This window comes from Phaseolus vulgaris, chromosome 2 (assembly GCF_051622355.1).
Source record: "Phaseolus vulgaris cultivar YP4 chromosome 2, ASM5162235v1, whole genome shotgun sequence".
In the NCBI taxonomy this organism is placed as follows: Eukaryota; Viridiplantae; Streptophyta; class Magnoliopsida; order Fabales; family Fabaceae; genus Phaseolus; species Phaseolus vulgaris.
In genome coordinates, this window is record NC_143499.1 from 39,922,487 (window position 1) to 39,944,654 (window position 22,168).

The 22,168-nt window shown below is 31.5% G+C and overlaps 3 protein-coding genes across 7 annotated transcripts; all 3 read left to right on the plus strand.

Moving 5' to 3' along the window:
* Positions 1-2,040: 2,040 nt before the first annotated feature.
* LOC137811985 (large ribosomal subunit protein eL20) lies at positions 2,041-4,114 on the plus strand. The gene is made up of 4 exons (XM_068613846.2): positions 2,041-2,146; positions 2,236-2,351; positions 2,556-2,619; positions 3,627-4,114. The coding sequence occupies exons 1-4, from the start codon at positions 2,132-2,134 to the stop codon at positions 3,966-3,968; spliced, it is 537 nt and encodes a 178-aa protein (XP_068469947.1). The 5' UTR covers positions 2,041-2,131; the 3' UTR covers positions 3,969-4,114.
* A 2,105-nt stretch (positions 4,115-6,219) lies between these two features.
* LOC137811986 (GDSL esterase/lipase At5g14450) lies at positions 6,220-8,872 on the plus strand. The gene is made up of 5 exons (XM_068613847.1): positions 6,220-6,942; positions 7,099-7,308; positions 7,407-7,579; positions 7,861-8,134; positions 8,391-8,872. The coding sequence occupies exons 1-5, from the start codon at positions 6,699-6,701 to the stop codon at positions 8,636-8,638; spliced, it is 1,149 nt and encodes a 382-aa protein (XP_068469948.1). The 5' UTR covers positions 6,220-6,698; the 3' UTR covers positions 8,639-8,872.
* Positions 8,873-10,637: 1,765 nt separating this feature from the next.
* Positions 10,638-14,820, plus strand: LOC137811987 (internal alternative NAD(P)H-ubiquinone oxidoreductase A2, mitochondrial). 5 transcript variants are annotated; one of them, XM_068613849.2, is made up of 9 exons: positions 10,638-10,781; positions 11,469-12,107; positions 12,298-12,511; positions 12,782-12,942; positions 13,041-13,106; positions 13,217-13,380; positions 13,467-13,581; positions 14,094-14,273; positions 14,402-14,820. In XM_068613849.2, the coding sequence occupies exons 2-9, from the start codon at positions 11,505-11,507 to the stop codon at positions 14,555-14,557; spliced, it is 1,659 nt and encodes a 552-aa protein (XP_068469950.1). In that variant the 5' UTR covers positions 10,638-10,781; positions 11,469-11,504; the 3' UTR covers positions 14,558-14,820. The 5 variants fall into 5 exon arrangements, 2 of the variants coding, with proteins under 2 accessions (XP_068469950.1, XP_068469949.1); XM_068613848.2 differs by having other exon boundaries at positions 10,700-10,821; XR_016518730.1 differs by having other exon boundaries at positions 10,702-10,821; positions 12,757-12,942.
* Positions 14,821-22,168: the final 7,348 nt, after the last annotated feature.

The window sequence follows — 22,168 nt, forward strand, 5'->3', positions numbered from 1 at the left end:
ACGGAAAAAGTCAAACCAATTGATGTAATCCCAACAACCTCAAGTAACAACATCCTATACTTGTTTTTTTTTATACGTACTATCCATCAATATGACAATGTTAAACGAGTTTACCAGCTTTACTGAATCTGGGGGTGTCCAAAATATATCTTGCACAACATTTGAAACCTCTTCACACCTACACCAATGCACATGCTTGTCTCACTCCAATAACAACATGAATTGTTGCATTTATGTTCTATGACCTCATTGTGATCTTTGGTGAACACTCATTGCATTATAAACTTGTTTTATCGTCGTTACATTCTTCTCATTTCTCTCTTTCATGGTTAGTAAATATTTCTTGGCTTCACTGAAGTGTTAGTCATATCCTCAACCATAACATTTTCCTCAACACTTAATCTTCAAGCATATAGATGATCCACCAATGTCTCTGCCAAATCATGATTGTGAGAACCACAAATTAATTCAATCATCGACCCTTGACTGATTTGCCTCTCAATTTGAAAGGACACTTACACTTCCTACTTTCAGTTCGACTGATATTTACGTCTTTTTTATACTTTTGTATTTACCTCCTCTCTCACAACCTAATAATACGTACGTCATTCTTCCTCGTTGCCCCATCCATGTATCAGACCTTAATATAACAATAACAAATCCATAACTATAGTCAACACTTCTCGTCCACCCTAACAACTCATCTCGATTACGAAATACCTACAATAGCATATGCCAATTTTTAACATCATTCATAAACTACAATTCACACGTCTAACATTTATCTTACCTCATTTGTAGTAAACGCCTCACTACACTCATGTGTCTATGTTCATTATCTAACGCGTTATAAGTTATTGACTGTTCCATATCAACATCATCTAATATATCCCACAAATCATTCTCCCCTGAAATTCTCATGTATGAGTTCGTTGTATCAATTAGCAATGCTGAAAAAAAACAACATATTAGTTACCTTCTAAAAATTAATATCCGTAAGCCTAAAAAAACCTTCCAAATGTAGAAATACGGACCCCAAAAAACCATTCCAGATATTCATATCCATAACTCAAATACTCCTTTTGGATATAGGTATCTAGAACTCAAATTTCACTTTCGGCATGTGCATTTGGAACCTTAAAATGGAAATCAAATTAACTTATGGATTTTTATATCCGAAGTTATTGACATTGCCTTCCTAACTCATGCATCTATAAGTTTCAGGCTTCCGGATATCGTTATCCAGGAACATCTCAGCTAAAAAAACGCAAAAATGAAGATTAATGTGTTGTCTTACCTCAGAACAATGTGAATCGCAACTAAGAGTAACATTCCATCCACCACCACACCAACATTGCACCAATAGCACCTCAAACGGACACCAAACTCCTCATACCTTTTTTCAAAAACAAAGAAAACAAGGGCAAAAAGGGGTTTTTAAAGTTGTGTTTGGTGCACATAAAAAGTGATATGGTGCAAGAAGAAATTGACATAAGATAAAAACTTTGGGTCTTACAATAGTCAACCCAGGGTGTTTCTTCTTAAACCCTTATATTTTTCAAAATACCAAATTACTCTTAATAGTTTTGGATGATTCTATAATAAGGAGTGTTGCAGAAGCAAAATGTGTTTTCAGAATAGGAAATCCAAAAAGTCATTCCATAACATTTTTTGACTTTCGGAAAAATATAAATCCAAAATTCATAACTCTTCTTTCTAAAAATAGGTTATGGACTATCTTTTTAGAATATAATATACATGTACTCCATTAAAATACACCAAAATTATGAATAATTGAAATAAATTTTACTGCCATTGCTTACTTAAAAAAAATACAAAGAAAAAAGAGTGAGAGTGGTCTGTAAAGGTGGAAAAAAAATGTATGAATGCATGAAGAAACGACATCAACCCAATATAGGTGAGCCCGAATCCGAACCCGAATCCGAATCCGAATCCGAATCCGAATCCGAATCCGAATCCGAATCCGAACCCGAACCCCAAGCCAGTGCTCCAAATTAAAAGTTAGGGTTTGGAGTCTCTTTATATAAAAAGAACCCTACTTTGCTCCACATAGCGCCCGACTGAGCAGAAGAGAGTGTGTGTGATCTTCGTTTGTTGTCTTCTCTCAAAAATGGTTACGTTCAGGGTGCGTATAATACATACAATTTGGCGTTCGATTTTCGTTTAACTATGGAAATGATTTCTCACTGAGTAATGTTTGTTTGTGTTTTGTAGTTTCACCAGTACCAGGTCGTTGGGAGGGCTCTCCCAACAGAGGCAGATCAACACCCTAAGATTTACCGCATGAAGCTTTGGGCCACCAACGAGGTTCGCGCAAAATCGAAGTTCTGGTAAACACATTTGTCACTCGTACATTCTCTGATGTTTATAGACATTCTGTTTTATTTATTTTTGTGAGATCTTTCTTGCAATGTTCATCTTGCTCTTGATATGTACGGAGTTTGTTAGATTCTGGCATTCGGATTTAGTTCTCTCCGTTTCTGAATTTTGTAGATTATGTTTTTTAATGTTTAAATGTTTTTGCTTATGATTAGGTATTTCCTGAGGAAGCTCAAGAAGGTCAAGAAGAGCAACGGTCAAATGCTTGCTATCAATGAGGTACTATACCTTTTAGACGTTTAATTTCCAAATGTTGATGATTATATGTTTTTTTCTAGTCATTGAAAGTAATGATGAAATGCCACGATTTTTGTTGTATTAAATTATTTTGTCGCATTATAAGACATAGGATTTTACATTCTAGTTAGTGATGGTATGATTTGGTAGCTTGAATGGTGGTTAATGGTACCAAGGTATCTTGTTTTGTGGGTATTGTTTAATGTTGGTATTGTACAGTGTGTCTAATTGAGTTATTGGTTTGGATAGTTGCTTTAAATATTTATGTTCACTACAACGTTTTGTGAAATAGGCGGTGAAATATATTGGTAGAGTGGCTAATGATTTAGCTTAAGATTGTCTTTAAATGATACATTACTCCATTTCAAGCCTTCTTTTACAAATTTTGTCTCTCCGTTGTGGATAAATAATTTTTTAGGAACTGAAATTGGCTTTCAATGAGATGGAAGGGGGTTTTCTCAGTGATGCTTTTTTTTTGTGTGAAATACCATGTTTGATTTCCACACACCGCTTTGTTAGAAGTTTGCTTTTTTGCACACCATTTTTCCTTCCGTTTAGGATAACTATGTTTTTAGTCCGTGAATTTGCCTTTCAACTTCGTATCTGGACAAAAAATAATGTTCAATGGAAAGGTTTACTGTTGGAAATACTTGTAAGCCTTTTTTTGTGAACTACATTTTTAGTTCAATCAATTTATAATGATTATACAGAGTTTTCGAAATGTATAGCTTTGATGTTTTTTTTTGCTGTCAGTTACCTTTTAAATTAAGTTAGTTTGTCAATAATGTTATATTTATGCATGTTTAGAGTGGGTAGTTTTTTGTCCTTAGATTTCTTATGGACATCCTTGTGTTTTGTGCTGTATAGCCGTTTTGGATTTTACAGTTTATTTCATCAACTCTGTTTGAGATACATTTTGTACTTTTAGCTTTCTATTGACAAACTATTTTTGCCTTTACAAACAATCTGAATGATGTTTTATTTTGCAGATTTTTGAGAAGAACCCAACCAAGATTAATAACTATGGGATATGGTTGAGGTATCAGAGTAGGACCGGTTATCATAACATGTATAAGGAGTTTCGTGACACTACTCTAAATGGTGCGGTTGAGCATATGTACAATGAGATGGCTTCTCGTCACAGGGTCAGGTCTCCTTGCATCCAAATCATCAAGACTGCCACCATCCCAGCCAAACTCTGCAAGAGGGAGAGCACCAAACAGTTCCTTAACTCCAAAATCAAGTTCCCATTGGTCTTCAAGAAAATTAGGCCACCATCTAGGAAGCTCAAGACCACATACAAGGCCAAGAAACCCAACTTGTTCATGTAATGTGGTTGATGATTGACCCCAAATCCCTATACTCAAGCTATTGATCTTTTTGTGTTTCAATCTGTAGAATTTCTAGCATACGACTACTTGGAATTTACTTACTGGTAAATTGAAGATTAAATGCAGTGGTTAGCTTGTTGAACAAATTTTCATGTTTCTTTTCTTTTCTCTTACGTTTAATTTAAATTTAAAAATTTCATTGTTATTAATCTTATGATACATTATAAATTTTACATAGGTAATTAGACGAGTTAGCAAGAGACGAATCAAGTATTTTAAAGATATAAAATATTGGAGTATAATCTTGCTTTGGTGCCTCAGACAATTGCAACAAAGATCTCTAACCAGTGAAAATAGTTGCCATCAATAATTTTTTTCCTTTATTCTGATCAGTATGAGTTAACTGGTGACAAGGTAGTTCGTGTTAGGTTAAAATTAGTAGAGCTCTATTGGATCAGTTTTGTCTCTTCTTTTAAACGTGTTTAAAATTTTTAAATTTTATATTGTATCAGCGGGTTATTTTTGTTCACTTCAAAAAATCTTTAAAAAATCTTTTAAACAATAAATAAAAATATATATTTCTTAAAATTTAAATTGTGTTAATGAAAGTAATTTTAATTTTATGCATGTTGATTTAACATATAGATAAATATAATTTACAAAAATATTATGGGATTGAGGTCAGAAAACAAAAGATAATAATAGATTAAGTTGACTGCTTCTTCGTTCACTCCTTCGTGACACCTCCATACTTTATTATGAAAATATATATTTTTCTTTAACTAAAAAAATACATTCCGATTCTATAATTCAGTAGTATTTTTTGAATTTAAAAAAGAATTTTAAATTACATAATCTATAATACTTTTTTAAAAAATACATTTTATATTACATAATCTAAAAACTATTATTTAATACATAAAAAGCTTTCAAATTATGGAATGTAATTTTTTTCAAAATTCAAGAAAATTTCATGAATTATGGATGTATTTTTAGAAAAATACTTCCAAATTCTACCAATCTGAAAAATGTTCAAATCATAAATTAATTTTCAAATTATGAAATTTGAAATATATATTTAAAAAAACATGTTCCAAATTAAACCATCTAGAATATAAGTTTGTATTATAAATCAAATATTTTACTAGATTCGAGAATAAGATCCAGATTATTCAATTAGAAAGATGCACAAACATTACAAATTATCAAATCCCAAAAATACGCAAACATTTTAATTAATCCAAACATCAGATTACATAATCCAAAATATTAAAAAACATATTTTTCAACTATACCTTCAAACATTTTAATTTTTTATAAAAAATATTTTTTGGGAATTATAAAACTTATTGGGTGTATTGAGCATGAGAGTGTGTAATCCAAATCTATAAAACGAAGGATGTAAAAGAAATCAATTAACATTAAGTTTATTTGTAATTGAAATTAGTGAAATTTTAATAAAAAATACTTTATTTATGCTAAATCATTATTGTTAGCTATTAAACAAATTCATATTTACTTTCTTTTACGTTAAATGTTTCCTTTTACGGTGTGTATGTCCAAAATATTTGCAAAAATATCGGTTACTTCATTTACACATAAAAAAAATGGAGAAATAGTTACAAGTTTCATTCCCTTTGGTTTGCAAAGTTGGGTCACCTTTGATTTCCCCCTTTTGCATACATATTATACAATATTTAAAGAACACACTCAACTCAAAATTATCTCACTGCTTTTTAATCACTTATGCCATTCTATTCCTACTCTCTTTTACCTCACAACATTTCATCAACCTCTATTTCTTTTACACTGCAATTTATTTTTCTCTATTTCTGCAGATAAGTAGTTCATTATATTTTTACAAAAATTAACTTGCATCTTCGTTTTCCAACCCTGCTTCTAATTATTTTTAAATGCTATTCTATTATTTCCTTTCTATCATGTTAGCTATGTTTTATTTACGATTTTAAACCATAAATTGTGATGTATTTATTCTTACTGTAAATTTAATATATCACTATTATTCTTTAGTATCATATACTAGTGTTCAGTACTTGGCTTAATAGTTTTTTTTTTTATCTATCATTTGCTTTTATACAATATAATTGCAACCCAACACATTGACCCGTGCATGATAAGGATGTTGTACTAGTCTTAATCATGAAAGCACTGTACTGTAGTAATGAAGAACTACTTTTTGAAACTAAAATACCATACATAATTTAAGCAAATTATAAACTTCTATGCAAATAGATGTTGCAAGAGAGGTAAATTACATTGACAAAAGGATTTTTTTTCATCTCTTCACTCTAAAATTCTAGATTAATTTACCCATTAGTTTTAAGCATGATCTACTATACTATTTTCTAAAGATAACACAAATTAAAAAAAATGTATATAAAACATTCATTTCTCTTAATTTTAAAAAACAAAATTCTCTTCATGTGACCATTAATGGCGAGTTGCTAAATTGTGAAGCTTATCATGTGATAATTATTGGCGAGTTGCTCGATTGTGCAGCTGTGTCTTATTACAGTATATGTAGTTAAGTGACAACTGTAAGCACAAAACAGTCTAAAAATATCTGCTTCATTACGCGTGGTTTGCCCAAAGATTTTGATTCTGTGTCCTTCAGTTAAGGCTTAGGGTATCTTCCAAGTGTTTGTGCTTTTGGTTATCTATATATATAAGGGTGCTCCTCCTTTGCTAAAAGGGCACATTTTGTGAAAAATGGGGTTAGGGATACTTTTTGTGGGGTTCTTCTTCCTTTCTTGTGTTGTGTTTGTGAAGGGTGTGGAGCCAAAAACCTCACCCACTTGTTCATTTCCTGCAATCTACAACTTTGGGGACTCCAATTCAGATACTGGAGGCATATCAGCTTCATTTGTGCCAATTCCTGCACCTTATGGCGAGGGCTTCTTTCATAAGCCTTCAGGAAGGGACTGTGATGGCCGTCTCATTATAGATTTCATAGGTAATAATGAACTTTGAAACACCCTTATCTCTTTCTGTTATGCTCTTTCCAACTTTGCATTTTAACCACTTAGGCACTGCAATTTTCTTTAGCTTTGTGTCAGTAAAAGTAGTTTTAGTTCTAACTCAACACTGCTATTTATACTCTACTGTGCAGCTGAGAAGCTAAACTTGCCATACTTAAGTGCCTACCTGAATTCCCTTGGAACCAATTACCGGCATGGGGCAAATTTTGCCACTGGGGGATCCACCATTAGGAAGCAGAATGAAACCATATTTCAATATGGGATAAGTCCTTTTTCGCTCGACATTCAGATTGTGCAATTTAACCAGTTCAAAGCACGCACCAAACAACTCTACGAAGAAGGTAATTGTGCCTTGAAAGCAGTTATAGTTCAACAAACTGAAACCTTGTCATGTTAGCCCGTTGTTGTTCATGTGTGTTTTTGTTCGTTGGAAACTTAGCCAAAACCCCACTTGAAAGGAGCAAGCTTCCAGTGCCTGAGGAGTTCTCTAAGGCTCTCTACACTTTTGACATTGGTCAAAATGATCTCTCAGTTGGCTTTAGAAAGATGAATTTTGACCAAATACGTGAATCCATGCCGGATATTGTCAACCAGTTAGCCAATGCAGTCAAAGTAAGTATCCCCCTGGCTCACTTGAAAAGTTGCAATAGGTCGCCTTAGAACTAGCAATTGAGTACATTACAACTCTATGTTCATTCTTACTCACAAAGACCTTGTGTTTTGATGAATTTTGAAGTTAAATCAACTTATGAATTGAATATTTTGTAGAAGTTTTCTTATATAGAGATTGACATACATCAGTTGATTTTAGCATGTGGGATACAAGTACTTAGATATAGAATCTTATTGGAAAAAAAGGTCTAAAATAAATCTTATTAATAAACTGTTTGCAGAATATTTACGAGCAAGGAGGGAGGTCATTCTGGATACACAACACTAGCCCCTTTGGCTGCATGCCGGTACAACTATTTTACAAGCACAATATACCAATTGGCTATCTTGACCAGTATGGATGTGTGAAAGATCAAAATGAGATGGCTACTGAATTTAACAAGCATCTGAAAGACCGAATCATCAAACTGAGGACAGAGCTCCCACAGGCTGCAATTACTTATGTAGATGCCTATGCTGCAAAGTATGCACTAATCAGTAATACCAAAACTGAAGGTAATTTCACAAGATTCAGTTAATCCCTGGTGCCTTTCACCTAAAACTAACGCAATATTTCATATGGTTTTATGATAGATGTTTGCTGAAATAAACACACATTCTCATTAGTTCTTGATGTTATAACTTTTTTAACCTTCATTTAGCTGCTTTTGGAGAATGCAATGGGAACGGAACATTGACAATGGTTTTCCTGGTGCCTAATCATTTTAGGCAGAGCTGTTTAACATGCACATAAACTGTTTTTAATTTTCAGGATTTGTGGATCCAATGAAGATCTGTTGTGGCTATCATGTGAATGACACACACATTTGGTGTGGGAATTTAGGGAGTGCAGATGGGAAAGACGTGTTTGGTTCTGCTTGTGAAAACCCTTCGCAGTATATAAGTTGGGACAGTGTTCATTATGCTGAGGCTGCTAACCATTGGGTTGCTAACCGTATACTCAATGGCTCTTTCACGGACCCACCAACACCTATCACCCAAGCATGCTACACGCATTAGGCATAGTCACAGTCATTTCTGATTTGACACTTAAAACAAAGCTATATAAAAAATGGCAATGTTGAATCAGACTTTATTCCTGTACTAGATGATTGAGAACCACATTCTTGGTGTTCCTTGAATGTTCCAACGCAAAACATTCCGGAGATAGGCAAATTCATTGGCTTATTAGTGTTTTCCAAACATTGTTTGCAACCATCAATTTGGAATTTGACAATGCATTCTTGGCCTTAACTCTCTGAAAGCATTTCATTTCTCAATATGGTGCATGTTCTGAAAATTTATATTATGCATTAATCAAATAAATTCATGACTTATTACCTCCCTCTTCTAATCTTAGATGGATTTCCAGATACTTAGTGTATTTGAACGAGTACATACTCCATATATATATATATATATATATATATATATATATATATATATATATATACTGTATTGGAAGATGAGTGCAGATTTTATGAAACTAATCCCTATTGTTTTTATTTAATTAGACTTTTATCTTTATTGACTGCAGGGTCTCCATGTCTAATTTTAGTTACATAATTTAATCTCCACAAGCTCTCTACGTCTCTCATTCTCTTCCTCTCTTGAAGTTGGAATTATTTATTCCTTTTTTAAGAGTTATGGTAAACTAATCTAAAATATAAATTTTACATTTTAGAATAACATTTTCCTAAGGGGAAGAGTATAAACAAATCTTATACGCTATGAATATTTATTTGACAACCCTTGGTTTTTTCCTATACACGGAGATATATAAAATATAAATTTTCCTTAGTATATTTCATCTTCTTCTACATTATTGGTTTCCTTATCTCTTTTCAGCACCACTCTTTGGCTGTATAATTTTTTATTTCTCATTTTTTTTTCCACTTGGAAGATTTTTTATTGGCAAAATAAAGAATAAATAAATATATGATATTTTAGAATATTTCAATCTTAGTAATGGGTTATGTATCTTCATAACCCTAAAAAAACAAATAACATCAGCAACCCTTAGACCTAGTATTCATTTCCCACAAAAGAACCAACTTATCATTATCCAGTTCCCCACAGCAGATAATCCTGATGAGAACTGTAACATCATTCCCATATTACAATTCTGAAAAAAGTTCAACTGCTCTGTAGAAATTAAAGTTATAAACTTTTGTTTCTTAATCTGCCAAAGAAACCATAGTCTGCATCAAACTAACTCCAGAATCTGCAATCCAACACTCATGCTCAGCCAGAGTCTCTTTTAATCTACACCTGCAACATTACCTTCCCAACCTCAACCAGGTTACACAATTTAAAAGTTATTATTTTTTATGAAAAATGACTTTTGGATTTTGTAATCTTAAAGTTTTTTCCACTTATTTTTAGATTATGTAATGTGGAAGTAAAAAATTATTTTTGAAAAAATTGTACAGTACGAAAGTTTATTTTTTTCATGCAAAAATTACTTTTGGATTTTGTATTCCAAAAGTAAAAAGTGACTTCTGGCTTAAACAATTTTGAAAGTAAAATCTTTGTACAATCTAAAAATAAAAAATTACTTCTAAATGGTATAATTCAGAATTTTTTTTATACTAAAAAATGACTTTCAGATTATAAAGTCTGAAATTTATTTTTTTATAAACTAGAAGAATGAAGTGAGGATTTTCATATTTATGAGAAGTAAAATGAAAACATGGAGGTGCAAAAAGAAAAAATCGTCAAAGGTTACCGCAAGAAAAGACCCACTATAAAATTGATCGGTCCCATTTCCTTGGGCTCAAAGCCCAATACACTTCTGCAAAAAAAATGCTGCCGCCATCACAGGAGCTTATTAAGCGGTGCAGAACACATTTAATTTGACACGCAACCTCTATGACCATCACTATCAACCGTTGATCAAAGTTCAACACTGCGTCCCCACCATACATTGACGGAACTTTCTATTTACGGTCAAAGATGGAATGGCCCAAAGTCTTATCTGTCCTCCACTTTCTGCGTACAAACGCCATTTTACAGGGATACAATCGTCTTTGTCTTAAGAATAGGAAAAACTATATACAAGAAAAACGTGTTTTCTTGCTCTCCAAGAACCTGGGCACTTCACTGGCATTTTATTTTTTCTATCTTAATATTTCTAGCTACTTCACCCTGACAAACCAAACTGGTGATCATTTTTCTATTCCTTTACTTTTGATTTCAAGCAGGTATTCAATTTTCAATGTTAGTCAGATTTGTCGAATGAAACTTTTATTCCTCTCAATTTTATGTTCTTTATTTTCAATGCAATGTCATTAGCGGATTTATAATCTCACATTTCGATAAATTCTTTGGATCTTTGTCTCCCACCATCATCTTCATGCTGTACAAAAGTTTTGCTAAAAAATTATCCACAGTTAGCTTAAAAGAGTGAAAAATCATGGTTGTCTGGCTTATAATGAATCCCTCACAGCATTTTGGTAACAGATCATTTTTTGCACACAATATGTTCGATGGATCTAGCAAAAAAATAGCACTTGACTCGGTTTAGTGTCCATTATATTCCATAGCTTGTCATATTCAATGGTCACTTACTTGAAGTTATGGTAAAATTGTAAAATTGGAATTTCTAAACTTTACACTCTCCGCAACTACTAAGGCTGATGAGCAAAGCTATATTAACTTTTGTTTTGTTGTCGTCCCATTTTCTTGGAATTAATTACTGTTGATTTCTTTGCAACCCTCGAACTCTCTTTTGTCTCTGCTTAATGCTCAGAAGCACCTGATTTGCATACCTTGTATATATCTTGTAGAACATTTCATTCTTCTGTTCAAACTTGAAAGCCCTTAAACCTCTGAGCTTTGATCTTTTCAGAAAGCTTAGAAAGTGTAAAAGGCTTGTTCTCTTACAATGGCATTGGCAAGGATTGCCAGGGCCAACCTGAGAAAATCAGCAAGTGCTTACGGTAGTTATGCGAGTGAAAAGGATTTCTTCAAGGTGGGAGGATACACAAGCATATGCGACACAACTTCCCATGTAAATTTCAATTCAGATGGGAAGTTTTCATATGTTCCAGCAATTAAGGAACATAACTGCGTGAACTTTTCAATGAGGGGAATATCAGGAACTCCATACCATCAGTTTCCTTCTGCTAACTCACAGACGGTTGTTCAGGAGTCAGAGTCAGAGTCAGAGTTGGAGAATGATCAGCCAATATATGCAGGACTAGAGGCAACAAAGCCAGGTGAAAAGCCTAGGGTGGTTGTTCTTGGTACGGGTTGGGCTGCCTGTCGGTTCCTCAAAGGGCTTGACACCAAAATTTATGATGTTGTGTGCATATCACCAAGAAATCACATGGTTTTTACTCCTTTGCTGGCTTCAACATGTGTTGGAACCCTGGAATTCAGAACTGTGGCTGAGCCTGTCACCAGAATACAAGAAGCATTGGCAAAAGACCCCAACTCCTTCTTCTTTCTAGCTTCTTGCACTGACATCGACACAGGCAAACATGAAGTGAGTAGAATGATATACAACCTTTGGCCTTTGTGTATTATTTTTACGTTTTCTGCAGATTCATGGAGTCATGGAATGCTCAAATGTGAAATATAAAAAGTTTTATTTGTACAAAACTTTTATAAAAGCTGCAGTGCTTTCTGAAGTTTGTGTAGTAAAATGCCTACTCATTTTTATTTCATGCAAACAGGTCTATTGTGAGGCAGTCAACAATGGCGGATTGCCCCGAGAGCCTTACCAATTTAAAGTCGCGTATGACAAGCTTGTCATTGCAGCAGGAGCTGAGGCTTTAACTTTTGGTATCAAGGGAGTAACGGAAAACGCCTTCTTTCTTCGTGATGTGAACCATGCTCAAGAAATAAGGAAGGAACTTCTTCTTAATCTGATGCTTTCGGAAAATCCGGGTGGGTATTACATCTCCATCATAGTTTATTTTGAGGTATTCCACTGTAGTTTTGTCACATGTTCTGTCCTGAGTGATCTTTCTTTCCACTTCAACTCACCTTTATCACTTCACCTGAAAAAGAACGAGAGCTTTATTTTCTAGTATTGTTCTTTAGCAAGAGCCAGTTAAATTTCTTATACACAATTTTTATTTTTAATTTATTCACTTTGTTAATAATTATGCACTTGTCATTTTCTACCAAAGAGCAAAGAACGTTTTCGTGTAACAGGCATATCGGAAGAAGAAAAGAAACGCCTTCTACACTGTGTAGTTATTGGAGGTGGCCCTACAGGAGTGGAGTTTAGTGGTGAATTGAGTGATTTCATCACGAGGGATGTTCATGAGCGCTATACTCATGTCAAAGATTACATTCACGTTACACTGATTGAGGTACTTGGATGAATTTACTTCCATGCATTTTAGCCTATTTTGTGAGTGAGATTAAAATTTAGTGTACCTAACCATCATGTTGACTTTTTTATGATTAGGCAAATGAGATACTGTCATCCTTTGATGTTAGCCTACGGCAGTATGCAACGAAGCACTTAACAAAGGTAAACCTTTTTTAGTTTTTATCACATACTTTTAATCTGTCTGGATTAGCCAATAGTTCATGGTTTCAAAACCTTCAAGTTTAAGCCTGAGACATTCAATGTTTTATCAGTCTGGGGTCCGTCTTAAGCGAGGGGTAGTGAAGGAAGTGCATAGCAAAGAGATAATTCTGAGTGATGGAACAAAAGTTCCTTATGGCCTCTTGGTCTGGTCCACAGGAGTTGGTCCTTCTAAGTTTGTGAAAACCTTAAATCTTCCTAAATCTCCAGGAGGAAGGTATGTGCAGCCCAAAAAGGAAAATAAAAACATTGTTACTCATTAATATGTGATCTCCATTTAATTGTTCTCTTTGTTTGATACAGAATTGGTGTAGATGAATGGTTGCGTGTTCCTTCTGTGGAAGATGTGTTTGCCCTTGGGGATTGTGCTGGTTTTCTTGAACAAACTGGAAGGCCTGTGCTTCCAGCTCTAGCTCAGGTTAGCCTTTATCCATTTTGTTTTGCCAAATAACAGGGATAAAGTGACCAAGTAAATAGCAAAATGAAGTTAATTTATGCTGATCTATGATGTCCTTCTATCCAATGAGAAAATCATAGAGCGTACTTGCAGTTGAAATTGACTTTTATTTATGTTTAAGCATGGAATTTTGCAAAGCCACTTCCTGATGACCCTTATGGGAGCTTCTAAGGAGGCATAATGAAGAGTATTTATTGATATGCACTATCTATGTGTGGAGATCATATGAACTGTCATTGTTCACATTGCTGAAATATAAGATAGTTTTCCTCTGAAGCTAGGCTTAGTCATTCCCTGCATTGCAGCTAACAAGACTCATGAATAAGTAATGACATTGTTCACATGAAAATAGTAGTTACAATCAAGAAACCTTTCTTGTCATATACTCCATAAAAGTATATTCCATTCTATGCTGGAAAAACAAGCATCAAAAGGTGTTTATGTACTATGTACTTACCAATCGTTGACTATAGGTTGCTGAAAGGGAGGGGAAGTTTCTCGTGGAGCTGTTCAACAAAATTGGGAAGCAGAATGGAGGTAAGGCTTTCACTGCAAAAGACACGCCACTTGGAGAGCCTTTTGTGTATAAGCATATTGGGAGCATGGCATCAGTAGGTGGCTACAAAGCACTGGTTGATCTGCGACAGACGAAGGTATAATATATGATTTTTTTCCAATTCTATCTTTACCAGCTTCAAGAATGTAGTTATATATGCAAAGAAGAAAACACTGCGAAGTGAACTAATAGTTTCTGATTTCGTTCTGCACATATGTTGTGTAGGATGCAAAGGGGTTGTCACTTGCTGGTTTTGTTAGCTGGATGATATGGCGCTCTGCATATCTTACACGTGTCCTTAGCTGGAGGAACAGGCTTTACGTGGCAGTAAACTGGGCCACCACATTATTCTTTGGCAGAGACAACAGTAGGATAGGTTGAAATTTCATTGTAAGCAAAACCAGTTATTATTTTTTCCTCGTTACTTTGGCTAAGTCTTTGGTGCATGTATTCCTTTGGGGGGAAATTACAATTTCTCCACGTTTTACAATTACAGTAGGATAGAGTTGATTTCTTAAAATCTTTTTCAAAATTAGAATTATTGGCAAATTTTTATAGTACAACAATCATTGATGTAATTTGTAATTGTAAAACCTTTTTGGTTGTTGAAGTCCTACATAAGAAATTATGTGCAATTTCATACACGACTTACTTCATTATAAAAAAAATGGTAGAAAACTTCTATAGCCAAAATAAATAAAAAATAGTGTTTGTAAATTACTTATTTATTGTTGTAGCCTTTAATTTGTCGATTCTGGTAATTTGTAGAGGAATTGAGTAGAATGGTATTTTTTTTCTTCTTTTAATATTTTCCTGTGTGTTAAAGTCAAATAAACAAAAATATAAATTACATTATTAACGAATTTTTTTTACATTTTGGGTTTGTAATAAAAAAAAAGAGTATGATGGTTGAAGCTGGTGAACTTACCCATAACATGACAAACTTTTAACAAGTATGAGAAGATAGGTCGAAATAAGGGGTAGTAAAAGAATTCATATACTTAAAAGGTTTTTTATTTTTACGAAAAATCTGCAGTAAAAAATATATTTTGAAGAGGAAAACATTTAGATATATTTTTTTTGAAGTATTTCAGTTAAATTAAAGTTTTATTTTAATGATTTGCACAATAAATGTTTGTAATAATTGGTGAGCGATGTTGAGGTAAAATTTCAATTAAGATTGACTAACAATACTAAAAAACACAAGGAAATTATACTTATAATGTTTGTTCCTTTGAAAACCAAAGCTGAATTGATTAATTCGAGGACTGATAATCCAATCTAATGTCTAGTTTTTTTTAAGCTAAGAATTGAACAGTTATTATATATATTATATGTAGTTTACACAAACTAGACCCCTTAACATATAATGGTCTGAAATTTTGAATAAATAAATAAATGAAAATTTAATACAAAATCTATCAACAATCAACTCATAGCTAACCAGTTATCAATAATTTTAATTATTTTCTTAAAATATGAAAATAAGTCAAAATTAATAAAACGGTAATAATAATAGTAACCATGATAACAATATTAAAAATTATGTATTATTGAAATTTAGACTTTAATTGTGTCATATTTGATTTGATTTTTATTCACTCTAAAAATAAATCTTATAAAATAGTAATTTTTTTTACTTTATTTTAAAGCTCTCTTGTTAGGCATATTTTAAAGCTCTTATTTATGCTGACACCTCAAGTAAGAACAATCATCTTCACATAAAAGAGAAAATACCAGAAAATATGGAAAAACTAGATCAAAACTCATATATTAACAAAATCGGTACATAGGTAATTTATACCTATTAATAAAAAAATTTAAGAAAAGATTAAATGGAAACATATTATACTCATGAAAATATTCTCTATTAATAGAGTTTAAGTTAGCAAGTTTATCAGCATATGCATTCCCTTTACGAAAAATGTGAGAAACCTTAAATGATTTCTCACAATAGTTAAGACAAGTGTTCCACTTATTACAAAGCATCCCCAAGAAACATTAGTTATAACAATAAATGCAGCATAAACTAAGGCATAATCACATTCAAGCCATGAACTAGTAAGACTCATCTTTTGAGTTTGTTCAATAGCATGTATAAATCTATAAAACTCGACAACCAAAGCAATTTGAACATTAAGGAAAGCAGATAAACAACCAATAAACTCTCTCGTACTCCCATAAAAATTACCACCACAAGTAGCAAGATTAGGAGAATCCCTAACAACACCATCAATGTTTATTTTTACCCAATCTGAATAAGTAAACTCTCATCTAACATCTAACAAGAAGAGGAGATAGAATTTACCATTACGAGTATTAATACCAAAGAAACTTAAGCACATTGAAATCAAACACGCATAAGACTTTTAGACAAATTGCCCACTAGAGAAATGAGATCTTTAATGAGTGAAATGACCCTAGAAACATCAATTTTAATCTGAAATCTAACATAATTCATCATATGTCATATCATCAAAATAGACAAGGTTTTCACAACAAGTTTAATCAAATTAACCAAAGGATAAAATAGTAACTTTTAATATTATAAAATAATGATATCATATCTATTTTATATTATTTATATACTACTCAATTTTTACTATTAATTACAATATTAATTGGTTATACTTTAAACAAGGTGTATGAAACGTTTTACTCTTTTAAGTGTGTCTCTCTGCATATATATTAAAAACAAAGATTATTGAAATTTAAAGAGTTAAATATGTAGATGAAAAAAAGAATAAAAAAAGTGTTTTTCTTGGTAAAACACTAAAAATATGTTTAATAAAACTGATTTCTATAGTGCCATAAATTAGTGTCCAGCATTTTTACTTAAAGAGGTGTCTAAAGATGTCTATTTATAAAAGCATTGATAAATTCAGAAGCTTTTCTAATTATAGAATGGACCAGATTCATATCTTTATAAGCCAATTCAGTAAATACTTTCTTCTACACTCAAACTCATTCTTCAATAACTTCAAATCCTTAAAAAAGCTATTATTGATATGTTTTAACTTTTACTGGAAAAAAGAGTTTATGTCTGTAAAGAATACAACTTTGATTTCCTATATAAAAAAGTACAAACTTAATAAAAATAAGTAAACTCATCAAGATATAGCATTTAATTAGTATATTTGTTTATAGGATGAAAATGAATAATGATGAAAATTTTCTCTTTTTAATAATATCAAATCACTATTGCATTAAAATATTTTTATTTAGATTTTTTTATATTAATTAGATAATTAAATTAAATATATGTAATATCAAATATCTAATTTTTTGTTTAAAAACTTACACAATAAATTATATTTTTTATGTTGAATATTTTAATCATCATAAAATTACAACTCATAGTATAAAATTGAGTGTTTATATCTGTTATAATACTAAACTAACATCTATTAAAAATATTTTGTTCATTTTTAGTTCAAAATTTTTGCATATAAAAGTATATAATTTATAGGCAACTACACATATGAAATATATATAAATATTAAACAAAATCGTATATAAAGTAGCATATTACAAATGTATTATAATATTATAGAAATCTACAAGTTATTATAAATATTTTAAAAAAACTATAAGAACTTATAAATTATCATATGTACAAGTACTGGGTAGTTAAGAAGACATAAGTGATAAAAAAGTGTTAGAAAATTTTGAAAAAACTTAAATTTTTATTCAAATGAGATGTCTATCTTGAATAATTTTTTATATCTACATGAAATAAATCCAAAAGAGGTTTTAATCTTAAATTTGTTCAAATAAACACTTTTTAACAGAATAAATATCAATGAAAAAAAAAATAAAAAAATCATGAAACATGTTCATTTACAAAATATATTTGTATTTACAAAATATATTTGTATTAACCTATTATGCCTCGTTAGTGATCACTTAGAATCACGAATCATTAAAATCTTAATTAACATATCAATTTAAAAACTAGTTTATAAATTTTATTAATAATATAGATTATTTTAGATATTAATAAATTTTTTAGTCTATATAATAACTAATTATTTATTTATTTTTAAAATTAGTTTTTATTTAATGATTTTCTTGTTAGATTACATCTCAACTCTTATACAATCACAACAAAAAAGAGACGAGAAGATCTCAATTGAAGAAAAATGACATAAATCTATCTTAAGTACTAATCTTGATCTCAATATATTTTTAATTTATCATGCATGTATCATAAAATATTTTTCAATAATAATAATATAAAATATCAATAGTATATTTTTAGTTCATGGACACAACTCCCACTAAATTGATTTACTAATTTTTCCTTTTTAAAATATTCTATATGACTCTTTATACCAATAGAAAAAAATTTATTTGACACTGGTTTTTTTCTCACTTTCACTTTATAATCCCTTTTAATAATAAAATTATGTTTTTTCAATAAAAATTAGAAAAAAATATTATTTGACACAGAGTAACTTATTTTAATTTGACCATCCTTTATAATAATATTTTAAATTAAAAAAAATATTAAATTGTTAAATGGATGTTTTTAATATTCACAATGTGAATAAAAAATTAATATAAATAAAATTTTAAAGTTAAATAATAATATAGTTGATTGTCAAGTACTTTTAGATGTTATTTAAAAATGTCAATCTATCATTACTCGAAGACAATTTTGTAGTAACATTCTTTACAATATAATCGTATGTTAAGATATTATCAACCTTATATTAAATTCATTTTTGTATATTTTTTTTCACTTATAAGAAAAGTTTGAACACACTAAGGATATCTTAAAATATTTTTTTCTAGAAATATTTAAATAAAAAGAAATTATGAATTAATTTATGTATAAATTAATATGTAAAATAAAATGATGTATTAGAAGAATGAAATGATTGGATGGTATTAGAAAACAAACACCGATCTATCTCTATATCCTTAAATAATTATGAGCTACACTTGTTTAGTTAACAAAATACAAGCAAGAGGGTTCCATTCTAGCTTCACAATCCTCTCTTATAATGGTAAAAAAGTGTTTGCAGAAAAAAAATCTAAGAGATTTTTTTCCTGCTTTTTTAACCTCTTTGCCCACAACACAACAAATTCTACCAACTAATTCTAAGATTTTCACTTATATAGGGGCTGCAGTGAAGTTTGGTTACAAAAAAGCCCTTTCTTTTCTGCTAAACCACCACTTTATTTGTCTTTGTATATCTTTTGGTTTGTTTCATTTCAATTCCCCATACTCTTTTCTCTCTACTCTTCTGTCAGTGGGTTTGAAATAATTGGTCATTTGTTGACAATTTTGACCTTCCTTTTCTAACCACCTACATACTTTTCTTCATTACGTGGGGTCGTGAAGCACCTCTTTTTCTTTGTTAGATATTGACCCATCAACGTTTTAGTCAAAAACTCTTTGTCGTCTTATGTTATTCAACATCTCCATCTTCACCTTATTTGTCTAAACAAAGGAAAATCAATTAGTTACCATCAACAAAATTGGCATACCTTCTTTATAAACTTTAACTTCCACTCTAACTGTTAATACTTGCTCATAAAATAATAACAATTCTAACTGTTAGTAACTTTCATTGTTCCTCTCCATGTGTCTCATATAATGCATCAATTGAATAACTAAAACAATATTTGATGTTTTCTTTAGCAATATTTAATAATGTGTCTCAACTTTAAAAAAATTATAAGGAGTGAAGAAGAAGTACAATAATACCAGTACTAATTTGTCCTCTCATAACTAGAAAGACATAATAAAAATAAAAGATGTATGAAACTGTGTGTAAGTGATGGAAGTATATAAAAATAAAATATAAGTGTTGTTTATTCATACTATAACAAGGTCAACAGTCAAATATTACCATTACCAAGGCTTTGAATCGTATGCAAGAGAACAAAGGAAGAAGGGAAAGTGCATGGTCAACAGTACCTAACAGAAGCAAATCCTCTGGACTTTGAATGTTTAACAAAGGCCAACATAGAAAAAGAGAAATGGGCAAATAGTCAAGATGCTGATACTCATCACCAAGTAAACAAAATTCTTCACTTCATGTAAGATGTTATTTCTTCAATTAGTAAAAAAACTTTAATAATTGAATCAATTGTTATAAATTCTTAAAACATATCTGTAAAGGACTTAGATCGAAGATAAAATAGATACATACAGTTACACATCAACATCAGTGCATTAGTTTTGTCATGATTTAAGTGAAAAATGGCTTATAATATTAACGTGGGTGACAAGAAATATATAAAAAAAAGAACGTTATCATTGTTCAAAGAATCTGATTTAAGAAGAAAAAAAACTTGCAGGAGAAGATATGGGTGAGGGAAGACGACAAGATAAAGATGGTCCCACGCGCCGGCTATATTTAAAAGGCCACACCAGGCTGCGGTTTAGAAAAGTATTTTAATTTGAGGAGGTTATGAATAAGATAAGCACAAAGTTTTTTTTTGCACTGCATAAAAATCACGTGCACGATTCCTTCAATTAGAAAAGGAAGAAAAACGATTATGATTTTGGAGAATCCAAACACTTTTAGGTGTCATTTTGTCGCTTAGCTATATCAATGCCCCACTACCCATTATTTCATTACTCCCACCTCATCTCAATTCCTTACCATAACTCATAACTAAACTCAAAAAGACTTATTACAATGACTTTTTAGATGCAATAGTATCTGAAAGGTATAAAAAAATGAGAATGAAAGAAAAGGAGGACACTAAGTGGACTTAAAAAGGATGCGTGGGTTAATTGCGGTGCTCTGAATCTTGCAAAGTAAAAGTCCTTGATACAATGCACTGAAAGCATTAATATTCAAATAGGTAGGTTTAAGATCGTGTTGGATTGTGTTGAGGGAGCAATAGATTCGTACAATAAATAAATACTACTGCTAGTAAGATATAACACTGCAACTGACAGTTGTTAAACTCATTGTTAATCACAATTATTGTTATAATTAAAACCACTTGTGCTTTGTCGCTTTCCTCAGCTTAGTCATCATACCCTTCATTTTCATCCGAATCAGAGCACTTAATCTTAACGTGACCACATTTTGACATCACCATTCCCCTGCCTCTACGAAATCTGAAAAGGACATATTGTCTTGGTAATGCTTCATTTGATGTAATGGATGAAAATTTAAAATTAAGAAGACCACAAAATTGAGGGCACGTGCACATGAGTCAATGTTGCAAGTAAGTACCCTGTTTTTCTTTTGCTCATTTTCAAATCACTCTGTAATTGTAACCATCATTAATGAACTCTGCATATAATTATCTAAGATTAACAATTCAATTGCCCACTGTCCAAAAACAAACCCTGTACAGTAGTACCGGTTGTTGTACTTTTATCATTTAGATTTACTCAACTATTTTTATGTACGATGCAGTACCGGTATTTCTATTTTTATCTTTTTTTTAAGTTCTTCTTCCAGTTTTATATTTTTTTTTTCTAAAACATTAATTATAATTTTAATAGAAGTAATCAATGCGATTAATCAGTTGTTGTTGGGCATGTTTAAAAAGGATCGAGAATCTGAGATTCATCCATTGTTGCAGATCGAACTAAAAAAATAAACTGAGTCGGAGATAAAGAAGAAACGATGGGAACATTTCATTAGCATGAAAGCAAGAGATTTACATATGAACATATGATAGAAGGGAATAAAAGGACCCCGATTTGTACATAAAAAAGGATCAAAATTTTGGTAGCTCGTTGTTTTGGTGTCATCGGGTTGAAAGCTAGTGTGCAAGGTGAGAAAGTGTGGCAGAGGCTCTGGTTCTGTTGCGAGAGAAGATGGAAGCAACAGAGTTTGCGAGGCCCAGAACAATTCCAACCTTGACTTGTCCACGCTTTGGACTTGGACGCCCAGAGAACCTCCTGGGGATGCTTCTTCCATTGATCATGCTGCTAGCTCTTGAACCTGCCATTTCTGTTTTCTTTGTTTGGTGAAGAAGAGAAGGGTGAGAAGTGAGAGCAAATAAGCCTTT

What these genes read in the sequence shown, in the direction of transcription:
- LOC137811985 (XM_068613846.2), top strand. An exon ending in CGCGCAAAATCGAAGTTCTG is followed by an intron (nt 2,352 to 2,555) that starts GTAAACACATTT and finishes GCTTATGATTAG; the next exon opens with GTATTTCCTGAGGAAGCTCA. An exon ending in AAATGCTTGCTATCAATGAG is followed by an intron (nt 2,620 to 3,626) that starts GTACTATACCTT and finishes TTTATTTTGCAG; the next exon opens with ATTTTTGAGAAGAACCCAAC.
- LOC137811986 (XM_068613847.1), top strand. Translation starts at nt 6,699, where the DNA reads ATGGGGTTAGGGATACTTTTTGTGGGGTTCTTCTTCCTTTCTTGTGTT. An exon ending in TCTCATTATAGATTTCATAG is followed by an intron (nt 6,943 to 7,098) that starts GTAATAATGAAC and finishes TCTACTGTGCAG; the next exon opens with CTGAGAAGCTAAACTTGCCA. An exon ending in AGTTAGCCAATGCAGTCAAA is followed by an intron (nt 7,580 to 7,860) that starts GTAAGTATCCCC and finishes AACTGTTTGCAG; the next exon opens with AATATTTACGAGCAAGGAGG.
- LOC137811987 (XM_068613849.2), top strand. Translation starts at nt 11,505, where the DNA reads ATGGCATTGGCAAGGATTGCCAGGGCCAACCTGAGAAAATCAGCAAGT. An exon ending in TTCACGTTACACTGATTGAG is followed by an intron (nt 12,943 to 13,040) that starts GTACTTGGATGA and finishes TTTTATGATTAG; the next exon opens with GCAAATGAGATACTGTCATC. An exon ending in TTGATCTGCGACAGACGAAG is followed by an intron (nt 14,274 to 14,401) that starts GTATAATATATG and finishes TATGTTGTGTAG; the next exon opens with GATGCAAAGGGGTTGTCACT.